Source organism: Loxodonta africana, chromosome 1 (assembly GCF_030014295.1).
Source record: "Loxodonta africana isolate mLoxAfr1 chromosome 1, mLoxAfr1.hap2, whole genome shotgun sequence".
NCBI lineage: Eukaryota > Metazoa > Chordata > Mammalia > Proboscidea > Elephantidae > Loxodonta > Loxodonta africana.
In genome coordinates, this window is record NC_087342.1 from 1,327,252 (window position 1) to 1,349,135 (window position 21,884).

The window sequence follows — 21,884 nt, forward strand, 5'->3', positions numbered from 1 at the left end:
TCTTTGGGAGATGAAACTCCTTTATGATATTTCTTGAAATTGAGAATATTTGTCCCCTTACTTAGAAATTAATTGTCCCTACCTAATTTCAGAAGCAATGATAAACAAACCCATTTTATGGTATTTTTGAGCTGTGTTTCACCTTTGCAGAAATTTAAGAGCAACACACATCCACCTAACTATGTCAACTCACGCATCAAGCAACTGGTACAGACTGTCCAAGGAGAGAGGAGGAAAGCTGTCCACCATGGAAGAGACAGAGCCGAGGGCAGAATCTGTGGCTCCCTGCCAGAACTCTGGGAGCATCACTTTTGGCTGCAGTGCCAGGTTCTGGTGAGGATTTAGGGGTCCCTTTTCCCGGCTCCCTGGTGTAGCCCTGAAGAGACCCGAAGGTAACAAAAACAGGGTAGGAACCAGCTATGATAACAAACCTAGGTTTGGTCCTTTCTTTGGCTTTTGGTGGCCAGTGTCACTGGACTCCTGAGGTATTAGCTTCATGAAAGAAGCTCACAATACAAAGCAGAGTTAGTTTCATTTTTAGACCGATATTTCAAAGGTGCTAAGAAACTGTCTGTCCCCACATTCACCTTTCCTGAAAACATCTGTGCCAGGATATTTGGTAATTTTTTTTAACAACCATTTTCACTTATCAATAAATCTTAAAATAAAGAAAAAGTAAAAGAGAGGTCTAACAATGCTTATTTTATAGTCTTTTGTCTACCAAATAATGTCCATTGTAAGAAAAGGAATAACTGTCTTCAGTACAATTATTAGCACCAGATTCTCTCCAATTACAGAAATAAACAGTTCTGTTAAATGTCTTTATAGTTTAAAGCTTCAGTAACAAACCGTGAGTCGGCAAAAATTTGCTGTTTATTTAGTCTTAGAAGAACACTGAAAGAGAAAGGCAGGGAATGTAGGCAGTATGGAAAAACTCCTTTATGTAGCTGGCCACATGTGGCTTCAGCAGCAGCAGGGGACAGCAGCTGGGGCTAAGGTTACATATTTCTGTTCAGTAAGGGTATCCATGGTGGTAACTCTCATGATGGCGGTAGTCGTCCTGGTAACCATCCTGGTATCCTTGATGGTAACTATGGTAACCGTAGCCTGCATACTCATCTTCTGGGCAGCGCATCCCCAGTGACTGCTGAATGGCCATTTCCTGTCTCCGGAGTTGCATCGAATCAATTAAATCGTACACGATCACCATGGACCACATTGGCGAAGGATACCAAGATTTGACATTTCCGTCTTTTCCAACCAGAAGCATGGAGAAGTACTCGGGACTCACTTGAAAATAGTTACGTATGTCTTTCACCAAATGGGCAGGTATATCTTCTCGATCCACAACAGAACTCCCTAGAGTAGGATTGGAATAGCTGTTAGTGGATTAAAGAATCAGAGCTCAGGGCAACATCGAAGTGAGAGGAAATCACTGTAAGAACAGAGCGAAGACCCATGCCTCTGTTCTCTGTAGCTCAAAATCCAATTAAAGAAATACCTGCTTTTTCTACCAGGAGTTAAATTCCTGCTTTTCTACTATATTAGTATCAAACTTTGGGGCAGATGATACCTCTTTTACAGGAATGCTACTAAGTATAAAATCAGTCCATTAATTTAACCCCGGCAAGATCCACTTCTTTAAATTTTATCACTAAAAGACTGTGTTGTTTATATTTCTAAATTTATTGCCAATTAGCTTAATTACTCACTTTTTTTTTGCCATTTTGGTTTTATTTGTGACACTTATTTCATAGTGAAAGGTGGAAAATACCAATTACAGAAGATCTAGACAAATGTATTTAAACCATAATTCATGAAAAGAAGAAACTGGAAGGGGTGAGGGGGATGACACTTCCTGGTGCTGCCAGTGCCAAGTATTTGACACAAATTCTCATGCAGAGAGCTTACTCTTGGGAGGAGGGACTGGATTTGCTTTCTGAAAATTTCAGTCACTAGTGATTTTCTTTCATCTTCTCTGAGCCATTACTATATGTCCTCATCTACTGAAAGGGAATAAATGAGGTTTGGCCTACATGCCTTATGAAACTATTGTGAGAATTAAATGAGATAAAAGATAAAAATGCTTTCTAAGCCATAAAACCCTATACAGATAGAAAGCATTATTGTAGTTAAGAAAATTGATATTTATGTCATTTTTAAGGGATTTTATATTACAAACAATATCGGTGCTTGCTGTCCGTCTCCCCTTCCCCTCCCCATACTCTGTATATACACATGCGCGCGCAAACACACACACACACACACATGCACACGCACGTGCAGGGAAGGAGGGGGGATTCAATGAACTTTGTTCACCTTGGAGGTATACTCACTGCTTACATATAACTAACAATATGATTTCATTGAACACTACTTTGTACTGTATTAAAGTAACAACACATTACCATTAATCGGGAACAGTTCTAAAACTCCCCCAACTTCCTCTCCAACGCCTAAGAGCTTCAGAATGGTTATGTGGCGTAGACCTGAAAGAAAAGGAAGCCACAAAATTAGGATAAATGATTCTAAGTCATCTTTTACTGCCAAGGACCCGAGGCCTAACAATTAAAAATCTCCTAAATTTAAAAAGAATATGCACAACCTAAGTAGAATAATCCATTTTTTTTTAATTCCTGTAAGAAAATAATAAAATATTTTTGAAATTTTGAAAGAAGACCAATTGCAGATTTTAGGATGAACAGTTGTTGTTTTCAGGTGCCATCGAGTCAGTCCCGACTTATAGCGACCCTATGTACAACAGAACAAAACACTACCTGGTCCTGGGCCATCCTTACAATCATTGTTATGCTTGAGCCCATTGTTGTACCCACTGTATCAGTCTATCTCTTTGAGAGTCTTCGTCTTTTTTGCTGACCCTCTACCTTACCAAGCATGATGTCACAACAGGGTCAGGTTATTATTTGTTTTTCCAGATTCATGTAGAATTTGTTTTTAAATTGTGATTCTCACTCTCTTAAATGGCAAATCAAAAATGAAGTCACTGGAACATTAAAACAGCTAAGAGGATCTAAGCTGATCAGGCTTATGCAAAAAAAAAAAAAAAAATTCAGTTCTGAAGTCATAACAGCTTCCACAGATAACAACTTTCAGAGAAAGGACTGTAGACTCTATCTACTGCGATTGTTACAGTAAAAGTTCTGGGCTTCCTTGCACAAAAGTTTGTTGGCTTAAAGAGCAGGTTCTCAGAACTTCTTTACAGGATTCAGAGGGAAACACTAAGGCAGGCACAGCTTGCTTTCATATCTTCAGCTAAAGTTTCAGGAAAGGAGGGAATGCCGAGTCTTGGTAGCTAGTCGGGATTCTTTTGAAAATGAAGTGGACATGAAAGGATTCAGGAGAAAGAAAACAGGAGGACAGGAGGCTGTCAAATCATCATACCAAGATTTCACAGATTTAGACCAAGTTCCAGCCCACTTAGGGTGGTAATTTGGAACTAATAATATGAGTATTGATGGTGTTCATTTTTCAGGCGAGAAAATTGAAAGTTGCCACTGAGTCGATTCTGACTCATAGGGACCCTATAGGACAAAGCAGAAGTGCTCCATAGGGTTTCCAAGGAACAGTTGGGGGATCTGAACTGCCAACATTTTGGTTTGCAGCCATAGCACGCTGTAGCTCTTAACCACTGTGCCACCAGAGCCCCCAAGAGCTAAAATCTAAGCAAAATGCTATTAAAAAAAAATTTTTTTTTTTTTTTGGTCTTTCTTCTTATTCTATAGACGTCAAGAGTTTTATTGTAAATGTTGGTGAGTCGTATTTTAAGAAGCGAAGACCACGAATGTAATTATTCCTGGAAAATATGACTTTTTCACATTTCCTGCATATTACAAAAGGGTTTGCTGACACTGACGTAGTAGCAGCCTGTGTGTAGAGAAATGAACAAACCCCGATTTAACGGCTCTAAGAGCTGCTGTCTTCCTTAGCACCATTAGCAACTACACATAATTTAAACTAGACTTAAGAACACTGGCATAGTCAAATCTTACGTAAGGTCTTAAATTACCAACCTCCTTGACGGTAGGAGTACAAATAAAAATTCATGAATTTTGTAGTTGTTCTTACAGTTATGAGTTTGTTTTTGCCCTCACTTAGGTTGCTGTTTCACACCTTAAAATGGAAATGTATTTCTAAGTATTGGGTCACAGCAAGGCCTCAGGTTCTGTTAATGCTTATAAAACTTATCCTGTCCCTTATTTTTTTCCAAAAAAACACAGCCTCATAATTAATAGATGATTCATCTCTCTAATAGAAGTAGCAAAATAATGCTGATTCATGTATGTTCTAGCTATGAATTTTTAATCTGTGGCTCTTAGCTTTTTTTTTTTTTTTTAATTTTCCTCTAGTGACTCTGTCAAAATTCTTCCACTACAGAAGCATATCTTAAATGAGATTTCAGCTGTGACTGCCACTTTTAAAATTGCCTCATTTCCTTGGTTCACCATTGAACTTATTAATCAATTCTATGTACTGCATATTTTCCTTTCTGTATCAACTCTGCGTTAGCTCTTTCAGGCCGCTAAGATAATAACGTCTGGTAAATAAACCAAAAACCAAAAGAAAAAAAAAAAAAAGCGCGTGTGTTAATTTTCAAAATACTGAGCAACTTAGTTAAAAAAAAAAAAGTAAACTATATTTCTTTTTGACCTATTTACCTTAAAAATAAGGTTCTGTTTAACAGATCTTGTCTTCTTAGTACTCAGTTATAGATCAAAACCCTTTTTGAGAGAATGGCAATATGGCACAGCATGCTTTAATTATAATATGTTAATTCCCAAAGTTGTTTCTATTTTATAAAAGACATTTAGTCTATGGAGACGCACCCAATGATGATACCTAAGTAAGTAAAATGGAACGGTTTTATGGTCTTGAGATAAATTTTTAAAAACAAACAAGAAGATAGATAATACAGATCACTTAAAAGTCAAACAGCAGATATCTTCTGAAAAGGCTGAAAGGGGAGAGTATTACAAAAATAAAAAAATATGTTTCCCTAGTTGACTAAGGCTCCAATATGAGATCAAGTTACGCTCAATATAATAGAGTATGTGTCTGGGAATCCAGTCTGGACTGTGGAATATTTGGATGATCTAAGCTTCTGTGTTCCATTTTAAAACTGACCAGGAAGACAGTGTATGGGAAAGCAGGAATGACCCAGCTTCCCACTCACCAAAATTGCATGCCTGACCACTGAGGGCAGCGAGCTGCTGTGAATAGGCCCAGTCTTCGTCATTAGGAGCAGAGATCACCAGCAACCGCCTCCTCCATCGGAACCTGGAAAATAAGCAGAAGTCCAGTGACCACTTCAAACAGTAGAGGCCAATGTGAGAAAGTACAGTAACTTTGGTTGTTTGTTTTTTCCTCTGCCCAGAATAAAAAACTCTGAACCTTGGGAACCTTCCATGGCTTCTCAGATCCATGAAGCTGCATGACCACATCTCTTGCACTTTTTCTGTTGTAACTTCACAGTTTCTGACTTTGGCAGTGTGCTAGGCATGAGTTGGAGGTCACTTGGGGTAAGGTGACATTCTCAGACGCAGTGAAGACTGGTCAAACTTGTATTTTAAATTGTAGCAACAGAAATAAGGAACTCAGAAGAACACCGAAGAGAACTCAATTCTAGCAGAGCTCTCACTAGCGTCTGAAGGTTAAGAAATGGATATATGAATAGGAAACAGAATAGAAAAAGAGAACCGAATTTTAAGAAAATGGCAGTGACAGGAAGAAGGAAGATGGGAGAGTGACTCAATGGATTAAAGAGGATTCCTGGAAAACAAAACCCTACGTACCTTCATCAGTAGCCTAGGGTTCTTCCAGAGGCACATACAGGTTCTAAAATATACCCTTTTTTCAACCCTAAGAACTCTCTTATAAACCAGTTGCCATCAAGCTGATTCCAACTCGTGGCGACCCCATGTGTTTCTCAGTAGGACTGTGCTCTATACTGTTTTCAGTGGCTGTAATCTTTCTGAAGTAAATTGCCAGATCTTTCTTCTGAGGTTGCTCTGGTTAGATTCGAACCATCGACCTTAACCAAATGCTGAACTATTTGTGCCATGCAGGGACTTCTACCACTTATGTTCTTGTTGTTGTTAGGTGCCATCAAGTCGATTCCGACTCACAGCGACCCTCTGCACAACAGAATGAAACACTGCCCAGTCCTGGTCCATCCTTACAATTGTTGTTATGCTTGAGCTCATTGTCGTAGCCACTGTGTCAATCTACCTTGTTGGGGTCTTCCACTTTTCCGCTGGCCCTGTACTTTGCCAAACATGATGTCCTTCTCCAGGGACTGATCCCTCCTAACAACATGTCCAAAGTATGTAAGACACAGTCTCACCACCCTTGCTTCTAAGAGTACCCCTATGAAGTGGAATGGGGCTAAACCTACAGTCATAGGATTTTAGAGTATATAGTAAACGTGATTTGTGCTCTTATAGCTGCCAAGGAGTAGGGTTATAGAGAGAGCTATGTCTTCAAGCCAGGAAACTTGAATTCCAGTTTTCAGTGCCTCGAGCATATCACTCAATCACTTACATTTCCGTTTTTCCTTACCTGGAGAGTGGCGTTGACTATCAGTGAAAAGTTTGGTGATTTGAATCCATGTAGTGACGACTCAGAAGACAGGCCTAACAATCTGCTTCTGAAAGGCCACAGCCTTGAAAACCCTATGGAGCAGTGCTACTCTGCACACGTGGGGTCACTATGAGTCAGAATAGACTCAACAGGAACTAACAACCACCACAGAATTGAGAATGACACTGTGTACTTCAAAGAGGGGCTAGAAGAATTGAACTCTAGAATGCATCCATGGAAGGTACCCACATGGTGGCACATGGATACAGAAGATCATGTGTTAACCTGCTTGCTTCTAGATGTAGACCTTTGTCCATTAACAGACCTTGGACATTATCTCTCAAAATGATAACCTCTTAACACTCATATTGTGTATCATTTTATAGCTCACGGTCACCTATACAATGTGTTCCTCACTAGACTTTGGCGAGGGCATGGCTTAATTTTTTTTCATTTTACAGATAACAAAATGAGGCTTAGAGAAGTTAAAGCAACATGCTCAATTACTCCAGGTAAGGGTTCTCTGACACCTGGTCCAGTGGTTTTGCTAGTCCGCCTCCCTCAGAGATGCCAATACTGGGGCGATCAGGGTCCAAAGGGGTGTGAAGGAGTGAAGGTGTGTTTGGGGTCCACTGTACAAAGCTGTCTCAAAACTCACCTTCACTGGAGGGGTGTTTTGCTCTCTCCCTTCCCTGCGCTCACTGAGTTGGAAACCAGTTGATTTTATTCATGACTTCTCTCCCTGCCCCCTTCTCGCTTCAGCGTGAACAAGAGCATTCTGAACTCCAAAGAAAGCAGCCTCTTGGGGGCAGAGTGGTTTGGGGGAATGAAAGAAAATGATAGTCTGATGAAATGTAACCTCTGAATTGATGCTGCTGCCAAGAATCGAGTGCCGTACCATCACATTCGCTTCCTCTGCTTGTTTTTCTTCAAAGGGAAAGAAAAATTAAATCCCTGCTGAGAATAGGCAGATGAGCGTGTTTGGTATGGAGGTGGGGACAGCAGCATCTGAGACCATGCAAGGTTTCTTCCGAAAGGAGCAGGGACTGCTGATAGATCATGAACATGGTCTCCTGTACTTCTCCTTGCTTCCTTGGGAGGCGTGCCAGACCAGCACGGGCCTCCAGCCTGGCTCCACCCAGCCCAGCCTTCCTGGCCTCCCACAAGCAGTAGGGTGTCCTGGAGGAAGCTATTTTGGGTGAGGTTTTATATTTGGGCTTGTTTACCTGTGTGCCCCACTGAATGCCGTTATAATGGGAGTCGGCCAGAATCTGAGATGCCCAGTCACGGACACAGCTGAGAGGATGACTTCCCCTTAGGTAACGGTTCTTTCTCCAACAGACCTTCCATCAAAAATCAAGGCCCCAGCTCACAACAGCAAAGAAAATAACCTCCGTCGGATGTCAGAAGAGATGTGAATGTGGCCCAGATCCATATTTTGGACAATTTGCTTTTCTGTCACTTTAGCTTCTCAGTCAATAAAAATTTATACAAGCCATGCATGTGTTTGCTTCTCTTAACTGGCATTCCCAAATCAGTGGGCATTTGACACCATTCTTTGGAGCTTCTGTCCCGGGGAGAGGTAATCATAGCCTGAACCACACAAGCATCACTGAAGGTCAGACTGGCTTCATGGCTCAGGGTCTGGTCAGCTGAAACTAGGCTATACCGACCCACCAACAACTCAGCAAAGTTAAAGGAAAATTCCCATGTGGATAAAGATTTAGTCACAGCTGTTGATTTTAATTTACTTTTTTATCTGCCTTTCTCTTTACCTGGATTTTAATTCTAGGGTGTTACTAAGTCTCCTTTTCTTACCTCTTCCTTGATGACAAAGTTCTCTAACCAGGAACTGAATAATTAACCCTAATATTAGTAATAGGCAACATTCACTGATTACTTACAATATACTAGGTTCTGGACTAAGTGTATTTCCTTGAGCATTGAATTTACCCTTCACAATGATTTTATGAATAGATATACTTATCCTCATTTTGCAAGTGAGAAAACTGAAGCCCAGAGAGGTTAAAGTAATTAGCCCAAGGTCACACAGCTGATAAGTAGAGAAGCCCGGAAGCAAACTGAGGGCTGTCTTACTCATGTCTTTAAGCAATACACTATCCCACTTTAAATTTTAAGATAATAATAATTGTCAGAGGAATGATTTTATGTGCTGTGACCACCAGTCAGGCTCAGCCATGGGACAGCCAAATGTTAATCCTAGGCCATCCTGAATATCTATAATGTATTATAAAAAACCCAATTATACACATAATAAGTATCCATCATATATGTTACTGAAATAGTAATGAATGCAAGAGCTGGGGCTCTTATACTTCAATAAAATATATGGAAAATGTATTTATATATGTTAGGGCCTTATCTAGTTAAAAAGACTTTAGGTGCAAAATATGTGTACAAATTTGCGGTGCAATGGAGTGCTTTTATATGGTTTTTCTCCCCATGGTCTTGTAACTCCCAGTAGATGACTGGGTGAGACTATGCAAAGCTTATGGCCCACCAAGCGGATCAGACCGCTCGCTATTCATGCAAATAAGGTTCATGGCACCCTTGTGGGGGTGGGACCATGCAAGTAAGGTATATGGAGCCCTAACAAGGGAATTGCTCAGTTTTGCCATCCTGTTAGGTTTAAAATGAGCCATCCCATAGGTGGAAAGGTGGAGGGGGGGGGCATCACTACCATGAAGAAGAAAAGACAGGAGTGGAGCTTATCCTTTGGGCCCAGGGTCCCTGTACTGAGAACCTCCTAGACCCAGGAGAGAGAGAGAGAGACCACTGTAACATCAGAGATGGAGCAAGAAGAGAAGAAGCTGCAGCACAGAAATGGCAGCAGCAAAACCAGGAGACCAGCACAAGATGGCCTTCCTGGCCCACAGAGTAAGGTGGTTACAGTGTCTGTGCTGATCCAGAGAGTGAGAAAGCTGAGCACCTTCAGGCACAAGACTTGCTGGCAGAGTGGGGTGCCTCCAGGCACTTACTGGCTGAGGTGAAAGAGCTTTGTAACACTTGACCAAGCAGGATAGAGGCCAGGCCAAGGGGCCGAGGGCTAGAGAGAGACCTGCCTGCAGCATGGCTGAGAAGAGGCTGTCCTGAAGGAAGAACTGTCTCCTGAGTCATTCCTGAACCTGAATTGTAACATGTCACCTCCCTGATAAAACCATAATCGTGAGTGTGGCCTGTGAGTTCTGTGTGGCCATTGCAACAAATTACTGAACCCAGCAGAGAAGTGGAGAGTGCTGTGGGAAGAATGGTAGGTATCAGAATTGGTAAAAAGTTTGGAGGGTGGAAACATACCTGACCTGAGCCTCAGGGGAATCAGCCTTGGGCTGTTGATCTTGACTCCCCTTCCTCCTCATGAAGTTAGAGGAGGTCAGACACCCTGTCACGCCTAGGCCTGGACTGCTGAACTGATTTGCCCCAGTGAGAATAGGAAAAATTAGAGAAATTGGTCTAGAAGGCAAGTCTCCCAGGCTCCTTTACACCGTCATGTGTCTTCACTAAAAATAAAAGTAATTTTAGATAAACGATCAGTTCAGCACCTCCTTCTTTAGAATCCACCAGGATTTGGGACAACTACAGATTGAAAGAGCGCTTAATTCTCCAGCTTGAGGTCTTGGAATTTACAGCAGAATGGTAAAAATGTCAAGGGTAGAGGTATGCCTGACCTCTCCCTCCTAGGAATCAGCTTTGGGCTGCAGATGCCAGTAAAGACCCTGTCTTCTCCCCCTTGTGAAGGTAAGCGAGGCAGGCAGAGGCCTCAGCCACGACACTTTTACAATATTTTAAGTATCAAAGAGAGAAATTTTTAAGGCAGGTGAATTGAGAAGTACAGGATTAACACAGCTCCTAAGTCGCAGAACCAAACCTGAAACCAAGGAAAAAGTCTGTGCTTTTCATCCATCATGATGTTCTCTCCTAAAAGGCTCAAGCCTCGGAGCCTGTAGGAATTCAAATTATCCCCTTAGAAATCATACGATAGTAATCACACAATTTGGATCCACAATCAACAGCCATGGAAGCAGCAGTCAAGAAATCAAAAACCGCATTGCATTGGGCAAACCTGCTGCAAAGGACCTCTTTAAAGTGTGGAAAAGCAAAGATGTCACCTTGAAGACTAAAGTGTACCTGACCCAAGCCATGGTATTTTCAATCGCATCATGTGCATGTGAAAGCTGTACAATGAATAAGACCGAAGAAGAGTTGATGACTTTGAATTGTGGTGTTGGCAAAGAATATTGAATATGCCATGGACTGCCAAAAGAATGAACAAATCTGTCTCAGAAGTACAGCCAGAATGCTCCTTAGAGGCAAGGATGGCGAGACTGCGTCTTACATACTTTGGACATGTTGTCAGGAGGGATCAGATCAGTCCCTGGAGAAGGATATCACGCTTGGCAAAGTACAGGGTCAAAAGCAGAAAAGAGGAAGACCCTCAGTGAGGTGGATTGACACAGTGGCTGCAACATTGAGCTCAAGCATAACAACAATTGTAAGGATGGTGCAGGACGGGGCAGTGTTTCGTTCTGTTGTGCATAGGGGTCGCTATGAGTTGGAACCGACTTGACAGCACCTAACAACAACAATCATACAATTCTTGATTCTCTAACTCACATCTGAAGGATGTACTTTTATAGACACACGTAAGGAAGTTCTGCCTGCAGCGATATCCATGTACCACTGAGCCTCCCAGCAAATGCTCGCCCCTTCTCTGAAACCCCCAGCCCTGTAGTGTAGTCTGAGTGGTATTTACACTGACATCTCCATGAGTTTACTTGTTCTGGGTGGAATGTCCCTAGCTTTGCACCTCCTAGGGCCCCTGAGGCCCCATAGAACTATGATCTAACCTAGAGAAGGGATGGAGAGGGAGGAAGGAGAGTGATTATTTTACAGCGGTCTGTGGATATGCTCACCCCCACTGGCACCAGGTTTCTGTACAATGCTTTCAAGAAGTGAACTCCCAGGGAATCAGGGAGCCGGGTCAAGAGGATTTCTCCTTTTGTGTTCCCTGCAGTGCTGGAAGGAAGCCAGAAATCAAGCACAGTGTGCTAAATCCTGTCTGGAATTAGAAAGGGCCTAAGAAATAAACACGTAAAATTAAAATGCTGAATACAAGCTCTCCAAATTCACTAGTTAAATAAATGAACCCTTGAGGAGGGCCAGGATACTGCATTCGTGGCCCCTCTCCCCCCCCCAAAAAAGGCCTATCTAAAGTCACCAAATGAACAGTCAAGCTTGGGACTGAACTCAACCAGCTTCCCGATCACAGCAACCTCCAACAGGACAAGGTTAAGCTCATCAGCCAGCAAGCCATGGAACCAAGACAGACCTCTCTCCAGGGAAGGTCACTGTTCTGTAAACACATGCGCTGCTCTGTTTCTGTGGTATTTTCATTAGCTCACCCAGAACAAATTTCCTTCTGCCTCCTCGTAGCCTACCAAGTTAATATACCTGGATAGAAAGTTCTCCAGAGACTGCTTCTTGTCCTCCTTGCAAACAATGCCCTCCTTCTTCTGCTTCTCCATGTCTTTGATTCGAGACTGGAAAGTATCGATCAAATCAAACACAGACTTCATTGCTATTGGCACTTCATAGTATTGCTGTTTAAGAAAGATAGAAAGTATATGATGTATAAGTGGATTTTTTTCCCCTCTGTTCAGAAAATAGAGAAACTGGGACAACTCAGGGAAGCCCTGGAGAAATCTTAGAAACCAAAGCCGGGGTTCTCATTGACCTAAAAGCTTTCTCCTACAATGGTTAGTTAGCTGCCATGAAGCCCACGCTCCGACTCATGGCGATCCCAGAACAAAACACTGCCCGGTCCTGCGCCATCCCCATGATTGGTTGTGATCCACAGGGTTTTCATTGGCTGATTTTCAAATGTAGATCACCAGGCTTTTCTTCCTAGTCCGTGTTGGCCTGGAAGCTCTGCTGAAATCTGCTCGTCCTCATAGCAACACACAAGCCTCCATATGCAAATGGGTGGTAAGTGCAATGAGGAGCATTGGAAGGGAATCGAACCTGAGTCTCCCACACGGAAGACAAGAATTCTACCAGTGAATCACCATTGCCCCCACTGCAGTCATGGCCTCTGCTAATGTTCTGAGGTTCTGAAATCATGATATGATGGTCAGTTTTCTTTTCATGAGGATTTCTTCTTAACTGTGCTCTTTTCATTGCAAAGGGTCCATGCCTTCTTCACCATACAAATCCTAGATTCACTTCCCTACCTCTGGGACTAACCTGGGACCTGGTCACTACACAACTGGAGGGGAAGTGAGAAACCCCGTGTCTGACACAGGAAACCAAGTGGAGTAACATGTTAGAGGACCTGGCCTGAGCAAGCAGAGTAAATTCCACCTATTCTGTGGCCTTCAGGAGTCTCCATGAATTCTTTATTATTCCCAAAGGTGATTTTACTGAGTGTGCATCCCTCGAAATAAGGTCACATTTGCTTACTCATTTTTCAGAAACAAGGTCAGGACAATGAAGTTCAGTGTCCTGGATCGTAGCTGTCTAGACTGACAACAGCAACCCAAGATGGATTTTGGGACTGGCTAAGCATACCCAGCACAAGCCAGAGAGCAGTGTGGACATGGCTTAGAGCTGTGTCTACAATAGAAATTCAGCAAATCATAGAAGGTTAGCTGGCAGATCATCTAGTCACACATCTCACATTAGAGACAGCACAACACAAATGCCAAATCAATCAATGCAGGGAATTCTCTCTGGATGCAGAAAAATACTGCAAGTTGAATCAACTACTCTTACTTATAGCCCAGGCAGGCTTTTTCCTAAAGATCCTCATGTAAGCGTGGTTTACTATCAGTATGCTACAATGGTTGCGACAGTTGAAGTCCAACACTACGTGAGTGAGTTTGGACAAGTTACTTAACCACTGGTGGGCCGGTTTCTTCCTCTGAGAAACAAAGATAACACTAGTATTTCTCTTAGAGGCTTGAGATCAGGATTGTAAATGGTTAAGCAGAGTGCCTGGCACAAGAAAAGCATTCAATAAGGTTAGCCATTTTTCTTATTATTATTTTGACTACATTGCAGAGTTGTTAACCCTAAACATAGGGAGAAAGTAGGTATAAAACCCTACAGTTTTTGTCCATGTTGGAATAAGAGGTAAATTTCTAGACCCTCCAACACATAGCCAATATTAAATCTAATTTTCTTTTAAAGACAGAGGCCCAATACACTCCACATTTTATTTCCAGGGCCTGACACATCATGGTTGTGCAATGAGTCTGATGAATGCATGATATTGATATTAGAGAAGAATTTAGTGTGAGTCAAGTAGCTGGGCCATGGGAGGTCAGTCCAACCTCAGCTTTGCTGAGACCACATTTCTGGCCACAAATTCTGTAGGACAACCTAAAATATTTGGGTTATTTCAAAACCTTCCATTTTATGAAATAATTTGTGCAGCTTACTTATGAGTCTAATGGACTTAATGACCTAAAAAAAATTTAGAGTCTCGATTCTAAGAAATGGTACAACATTATCCAGAATAGGAATGGTACCTTAACTCTCAGGTCCACGTCTGTCAGCACCATGAAGAAATCATTGTACGTCATTCCATATGCTTTCCTCAGTTGGCTGATGAGATGCTGGTCTACCAAGTCCTCATCACCTACCACACGCATCGGTTTCTCATTATCTTAAGACAAATGAAATGTGAATAAATATGGGTGTGGCATGACAGAAATTGGTAAAGAATGAATAGGTGGAGGCTCTAGGCCTCCGTTCTGTGTTAATCTGACCAACCTTCATTAGTTTTACACATTTGACTGATACTGTGTTTGATCAAAATACTCTAAAGTGAATAAATAAGTATAGGCCCCATTTCTGCCCATCCTGGTCTTAGGAAATCCGAAGGAGCAAAGCGAGAGTGAAGGCTGCTGAGTAATCCCTGGAAGAAGACTGCCAAGTCACCCATGGAAGCTGTCATTGCCCCAACTCACCAGAGAATTAGACCCGGATGATTGTGTTAAGTTCTGTTTCTATGAAATATAACTCTGAGTCTAAAATCTGTGTCTGAACCTCTTTTTCATTATAGGATTCACTTTGGGACTCAGTAAATCATGTCATTGTTATAGAGAGAAACAAAAAGTCTATGTTCAAACTTCATCCCAGGTTCATTTGGTTCCAAAAGCTGTTTATGACGCAAATCTTGTGAGCAAATGCAGTTTCACATCAAGTGTTACTGAATTCATGGAAGCTTTTAACCATTTTGTATTTTTGCATTCATTAGGCCCTAAAATAAATCATTATAATTCAGAATGGTTCCTGAAGGTGTCACTGGGTTCCTCGGAAGCATGAAAATGAAGGCAGCTGTGGCTTTTTGTGACAACTCCTATGTCTAGAAAGTATTTTAACATTGCCAAGGAAGGACAGAACAGCTTTACTGACTTCTTCCCTCTTATACAGGGTCACTAGGAGTCGGAATCGACTCTATGGCAGTGGGTTTGGTTTTTTGGGTTTATACAGGCCACAGTGTTTCCCTCAACCCTATCTAAATTTTTATCTGCAAAGTAATCTCATATATTAAAAACAAGTGTGAAAAAATGATATTAGCAAATACGTGATAATAGAAATATTACCTGAGGGAATCTGTTAGTTTTTGTCAACACTACTATCCAATGAATAGTCCTACAGCAGAAGCAACCACAATTTTGCCAATGCAGGGGTTATGGCTTGAATACCTGTACTCTTCGGTTGAGAAAAAATGGACAATTGCAATTGAACTATTACTTTGGTTTCTTTGATTAGGGTTGTTAAAAGTATAGGAACAAGGAGCTTGATTTCACCCAAGGAGATGAAAATTAGGAGAAGGGAAAGAATTTGTTTTCCTCCCCAAAGTTGTAACTGTGCTTCATGGAGGTGGTGCAAAGGCATGGGACCAGAGAGACTACGCCAGGACCAGCCACTATCTGCAAAATGAAAAAGACATGCCTCATACACATACTAACTACTGTTATTTTTTAATGTAAATTTTTGCTGCCATTAACAAAATACAAATTAATTTGAAAGGATTTCTAGATTCATGTTGGTTTTGTTTTTGAGGACATCTCATTGAGCATAAAGAGTAAGTGGCAGAATATTACACAAACAAACAAACAAAAAAAAACCAGTTGCCATCGAGTTGATTCCAACTCATAGCACCCTGTAGAACACAGTAGAACTGCCCCATAGGTTTCCCAAGGAGCAGTCGTGGGTTTGAACTGCCAGCTTTTCGGTTAGTAGCCAAGCTTTTAACCACTGCACCACCAGGGCTCCTCAACGGATATAGTTAAAAAGTCTAGAAGGACAAACGGGTGATAACAATTTGCCTCTGGGGAGTGGGATGTGAGGAGAGGCACGGTGGATAACTTCACTGTTTATGCATGTCTATATAACTTTTTTTTTTTACATTTTAACAAGGAGCATACAGGCATACCTTGTTTTATTGTACTTCACTTTATTGCGATTTGCAGATACTGTGTTTTTTTACAAATTGAAGGTTTGTGGCAACCCTACTTTGAGCAAGTCCATCAGTGCCATTTTTCCAACAGCATGTGCTCATTTGTGTCTTTGTGTCACATTTTGGTTGTTCTCACAATATTTAAATTTTTTTCATTATTATTATATCTCTTATGGTGGTTGGTGATTGGTGATCTTTGATGTTACTATTTTAATTGTTTTGGGGTGCCACAAACTGCACCCATGTAGACAGCAAACTTAAGTGATAAATGTGTGAGTCCCACCGACCAGCCAATCCTCATCTCTCTTCCTCTCCTCAGGCCTCTCTGTTCCTTGATACATAACAATATTGAAATTAGGCCACTTAGAGGCCTACAATGGCCTCAAAATTGTTCAAGTGAAAGGAAGAGTCTCATGTCTCTTACTTTAAATCAAAAGCTAGAAATTATTAAGCTTAGTGAGGAAAGCATGTCAAAGCCAAGACAGGCTGAAAGCTAGGCCTCTTGCACCAAACAGTTAGCCAAGTTGTGAATGCAAAGAAAAAGTTCTTGAAGGAAATTAAAAGTGCTACTCCAGTGAACACATGAATGATACAAAGGCAAAACAGGGTTATTGCTGATATGGAGAAAAGTTCTAGTGGTCTAGATAGAAGATCAAACCAGCCTCAGCATTCCCTTAAGCCAAAGCCTAATCCAGAGGAAGACCCTAACTCTCTTCAATTCTATGAAGGCTGACAGAGGTGAGGACACTGCAGAAGAAAAGTTGGAAGTTAGCAGAGGTTGGTTCATGAGGTTTAAGGAAAGAAGCCATCTCCATAACATAAAAGTCCAGGGTAAAGCAGCAAGCGCTCATGTAGAAGGTCTGCAGCAAGTTATCCAGACGATCTAGCGAAGACAATTGATGAAGGCGGCTACGCTAAACAAGAGTTTTCAACGTAGGCAAAAAAGCCTTCTATTGGAAGATGTCATCTAGGACCTTCCTGGCTAGAAAGGAGAAGTCAAGGCTTGGCTTCAAACCCTCAAAGGATAGACTGATTCTCTTCTTAGGGGCTAATGCAGCAGGTGACCTTCAGTTGAAGTCAGTACTCATTTACCATTCCAAAATCTAGGGCCCTTAAGAATGATGCTAAATTTACTCTGCGTGTGCTCTAGAAACGGAACAACAAAGCCTGGATGACAGCACATCTGTTTACAACAAGGGTTTACTGAATATTTAAGCCTGCTGTTGAGACCTGCGGCTCAGAAAAAAAGATGCTTTTCAAAATATTACTGCTCATTGACAATGCACCTGGTCACCCAAGAGCTCTGATGGAGATGTACAAGGAGATTAATGTTGTTTTCATACCTGCCTACACAACATCCATTCTGCAGCCCATGGATCAAGGAGTATTTTCGACTTTTAAGTCTTATTATTTAAGAAATACATTTCATAAGGCTATAGCTGCCATAGATAGTGATTCCTCTGATGGATCTGAGCAAAGTAAATTGAAAACCTTCTGGGAAGTACTCACCATTCTAGATGTCATTAAGAACATTTGTGATTCATGGGAGAAGGCCAAAATAGCAACATTAACAGGAGTTGGGAAGAAGGTGATTCCAACCTTCATGGATGACTTTGAGGGGTTGAAGACTTCAGTGGAGGAAGTAACAGCATATGTGGTGGAAATAGCAAAAGAACTAGAATTAGAAGTAGAGCCTGAAGATGTGACTGAATTATTGCAATCTCATGATCAAACTTTAATGAATGAGGAGCTGCATCTTATGGGTGAGCAAAGAAAGTGGTTTCTTGAGATGGAATCTACTCCTGGTGAAGATGCTGTGAACATTGTTAAAACAACAAGAATTTAGCATATTATATAAACTTAATGGATGAAGCAGCAGCAGGGTTTCAGAAGGCTGACTGGAATTTTGACAGAAGATCTGCTGTGGGTAAAATGCTATCAAACAGCATCACATGCTACAGAGAAATCTTTCATGAAAGAAAGAGCCAATCGATGCAGCAAACTTCATTTTTGTCTTATTTTAAGAAATTGCTACAGTCACCCCAACCTTCAGTGACCACTACCTTAATCAGTCAGCAGCCATCAACATCGAGGCAAGACCCTTCACCAGCAAAAAGATTATGACTAGCTGATGGCTCAGATGATGGTTAGCATTTTTTAGCAATAAAGTATTTTTTAATTAAGACATGTACAGTTTTTTAGACATAATGCTATTGCACACTTAACTGACTACAGTATAGTGTAAACATAACTTTTATATGTACTGGGAAACCACAAAATTCTTGTGACTTGCTTTATTGCCGTATTCACTTTATTGTGGTGGTCTGGAATCGAACCTACAAAATCTCTGAGGTATGCCTGTATTTTACGTTGTAATTATTAATAATAATGACAATAGTAATAATTATTTGTTTTTGTTCTTATTTGCCATCAAGTCAGTCCAGACTCAAGGTGACCCCAGCAGAGTAGAACTGCTCCATAGAGTTTTCAAGGGTGTGATCTTTTGGAAGTAGACCACCAGGCCTATCTTTTGAGGTGCCTCTCGGTGGGTGTGAACTGCCAACCTTCAGGCTAGTAGTCGAGCACAACCATTTGTGCCACTCAGGGACTCCAACAACAATAATAAAAAAAATGCATTAAAAATGAATTTTTAAAATTTTCTCAACAATTAATGTGTGGTGCCAAGATTTTACAAGCCAGATTTTACCTTGCCCCTAGGAATTACTATTCCCAATACACATTCACTCCTGCTTTTGTTTATTCAACAAAACCTACCATTGACCTGATCAGGTCCTGTGCTGGGTACTAGTTTCAGAGATAAGTAAGACACAATCTGTGACCTCAGGGAGTTCAAGTTCCTAGTAAGAATCAAAATAAGACTATGACCACCTGTTCTTGTTAGGTGCTGTGGAATTGGTTCTGACTGGTAGCGACCCTATGTGCAACAAAACGAAACACTCCCTGGTCCTGCACTATCCGTGTGATCACTGTTATGCTGGAGCCCCCTGTTGCAGCCACTGTATCAATCCATCTCATTGAGGGTCTTCATCTTTTTCACTGACCCTCTACTTTACCGAGCATGATATCCTTCTCCAGGGACTGATCCCTCCTGATAACATGTCTTGTCATCCTTGCTTCTAAGGAGAATTCTGGCTGTACTTCTTCCAAAACAGATTTGTTTGTTCTTCTGGCAGTCGGTGGTATGTTCAATATTTTTCACTAACATGGTAATTCAAAGGCATAAATTCTTCTTCAGCCTTCCTTATTCATTGCCCTGCTTTTGCATGCATAGGAAGCAATTGAAAACAACATGGCTTGCTTGGGTCAGGTGCACCTTAGTCCTTAAAGTGACATCTTTGCTTTTTAACACTTTAAAGAGGTGTTTTACAGCAGATGTGCCCAATGCAACGCATCTTTTGATTTCTTGACTGCTGCTTCCATTGGTATTGATTGTGGATCCAAGTAAAATGAAATCCTTAATAACTTCGATATTTTCTGTGTTTATCATGATGTCACTTACTGGTCCAGTTGTGAGGATTTTTGTTTTCTTTATGTTGAGGTATAATCCATACTGAAGTCTGTAATCTTTGACCTTCATCAGGAAGTGCTTCAAGTCCTCTTCACTTTCAGTGAGCAAGGTTGTGTCATCGGCATATCACAGGTTGTTAATGAGACTTCCTCCAATACTGTTGCTATGTTCTTCTTCATTTAGTCTAGCTTCTCCAATTATTTGCTCAGCATACAGATTAAATAAGTATGGTGAAAGGATACTACCCTGACACACACCTTCCCTGACTTTGAACCACGCACTGTCTCCTTATTCTGTTCGAACAACTGCCTCTTGATCTATGTACATGTTCCTCATGAGTACAATTAAGTGTTCTGGAATTCCCATTTTTCGCAAAGTTATCCACAATTTGTTATGACCCACATCTCCCTGCATTTACCTAGTGTGAAATCACAAAAACCATTGAATGTCTGAGATGGAAGGAAGTTGGATATGGTAGTAGATTTTTTTTTAAAAAGCCCAAATTCTTTACTCTTCCAGATACCTACGCCATTTGCCCAGTAACTCTGCAGCTCCCTGCTATGATGAATGGGTTGAGCTGTCCCAACTCTTGGTTCTAAGTTCATCTGTGTGACTTGCTTTGGCCAAGAGAGGTTAACACAAATGACACAAGCAGAGGCTAGAAATGAGCCTGCACTTTGGGAATTGCTCTTGCTTCTGCTATTGAATAGGAAAACATATCCACAGTACACTGCTAGAGGATAAGTCAAACGAAATGACCCCAATCTCATCCCAGCCAAGGCTATCCTAGATTAGCTGACAGCCAGTTGACCCCCAGACATGTGTTCAAGCTCAGCTAAGATCAGCAGAACTGCCGATCCAATATTCAGCTGACTGCTGATGCACAAGCAAAGCCTAGCCCAGCCCAGCCCAGCCCAGATCAGCGGAATCCCATAGACTTGTGACTAAACGAATGTCTATTGTTATATGGCACTGAGGTTTGTAGGTCTTTGTCACACAGCCTTATTGTGGTAATAGGTAACTGATACAGACATTATCTGGCCCAACCCAGTCGCTTTACTGAGGATAAAACTAAGGAACGGTACTGGACTTTGTGGTATTGTTCCTGAGCACACTTCTCATTAACCTCCTGCACACAAATCTCAGAATCCATTGCCCAAGGAACTCAGCCTATGACAGATCTCAAGAAAGGGCATGACTTGCTCAGTTCACACTGCTAGTTAACAGTAGAGTGAGGGTTAGAACTCAGACAACATGGTCTCGCTCCTGTCTAGTGCCCTCTCTACTATACCAAAATGCCTCACTCTCAAAAGGTGAGAGGACCCAGGACCAAGATTTAAGCCAAATGTTGTTCTACTAGGATATAGCAAGAAACTAATTTTATGGTCTGGCTTCTCCTTTCAAGCAAAATATTTTCTGAAATGTTTTGACCAAATATTAGACAAAACATTCTGCATTCCCAGACTACAGAAATGATTGCATCCTAAACGAACGTTTACGCTGAGTAGGAAAACCTGTCCAAGAATGACAATAAATGCACTGACTGACACTGAATCTAATTGTTGTTGTTGTTAGGTGTTGTTGAGTTGGTTCCGACTCATAGTGACCCTACGAACAACGGAACAAAAACACAGGCCGGTTCTGGGCCATCCTCATGATTGTTGTTATGCTTAAGCCTGTTGTTGCAGCCCAATCCATCTCATTGAGGGTCTCCCTTTTTTTCGCTGACCCTCTACTTCACCAAGCATGATGTCCTTCTCCAGGGATTGGTCCCTCCTGATAACATGTCCAAAGTATGTGAGATGTAGTCTTGACATCCTTGCTTCTAAGGAGCATTCTGGCTGTACTTCTTCTAAGACAGATTTGTTTGTTCTTCTGGCAGTCCATGGTATAATCAGTATTCTTCACCAACACTGTAATTCAAAGAATTCAAATTCTTCTTTGGTCTTCCTTATTCATTGCCCAGCTTTCCATGCGTATGAGGCGATTGAAAACACCATGCCTTCTTCTGTGATAATATTTATCAGTTTGCATTGTCACTGATTATTTACATGCCTATCTTCCTACCAGGGCATAGTGGTTAAGTGTTACAGCTGCTAACCAAAAGCTCGGGAGTTTGAATCCACCAGATGCTCCTTGGAAACTCTGTGGGGCAGTTCTACTCTGTCCTATAGGGTCACTATGAGTTGGAATCGACTCGATCGTAACGGGGTTTTGGTTTTTTTTTTTTTAATCTTCCCACTAAGTATGAACGGCTCCACAATAGTGATT

General features: G+C 41.4%; 1 protein-coding gene across 2 annotated transcripts in view; it reads right to left on the minus strand.

The window, feature by feature from the left end:
* Positions 1 to 855: 855 nt before the first annotated feature.
* The window catches only part of CCDC80 (coiled-coil domain containing 80), a 50,260-nt gene continuing 29,231 nt past the window's right edge, over positions 856 to 21,884 (minus strand). For both annotated transcript variants that reach the window (XM_064272506.1, XM_003412991.3), the window contains exons 4-8: positions 14,145 to 14,281; positions 12,067 to 12,215; positions 5,192 to 5,295; positions 2,409 to 2,489; positions 856 to 1,359 (exon numbers count right to left, since the gene is read on the minus strand). In XM_064272506.1, the coding sequence (XP_064128576.1) occupies positions 1,013 to 1,359; positions 2,409 to 2,489; positions 5,192 to 5,295; positions 12,067 to 12,215; positions 14,145 to 14,281 (818 nt within the window). In that variant the 3' untranslated portion in view covers positions 856 to 1,012. The remainder of the gene's footprint in view (positions 1,360 to 2,408; positions 2,490 to 5,191; positions 5,296 to 12,066; positions 12,216 to 14,144; positions 14,282 to 21,884) is intronic.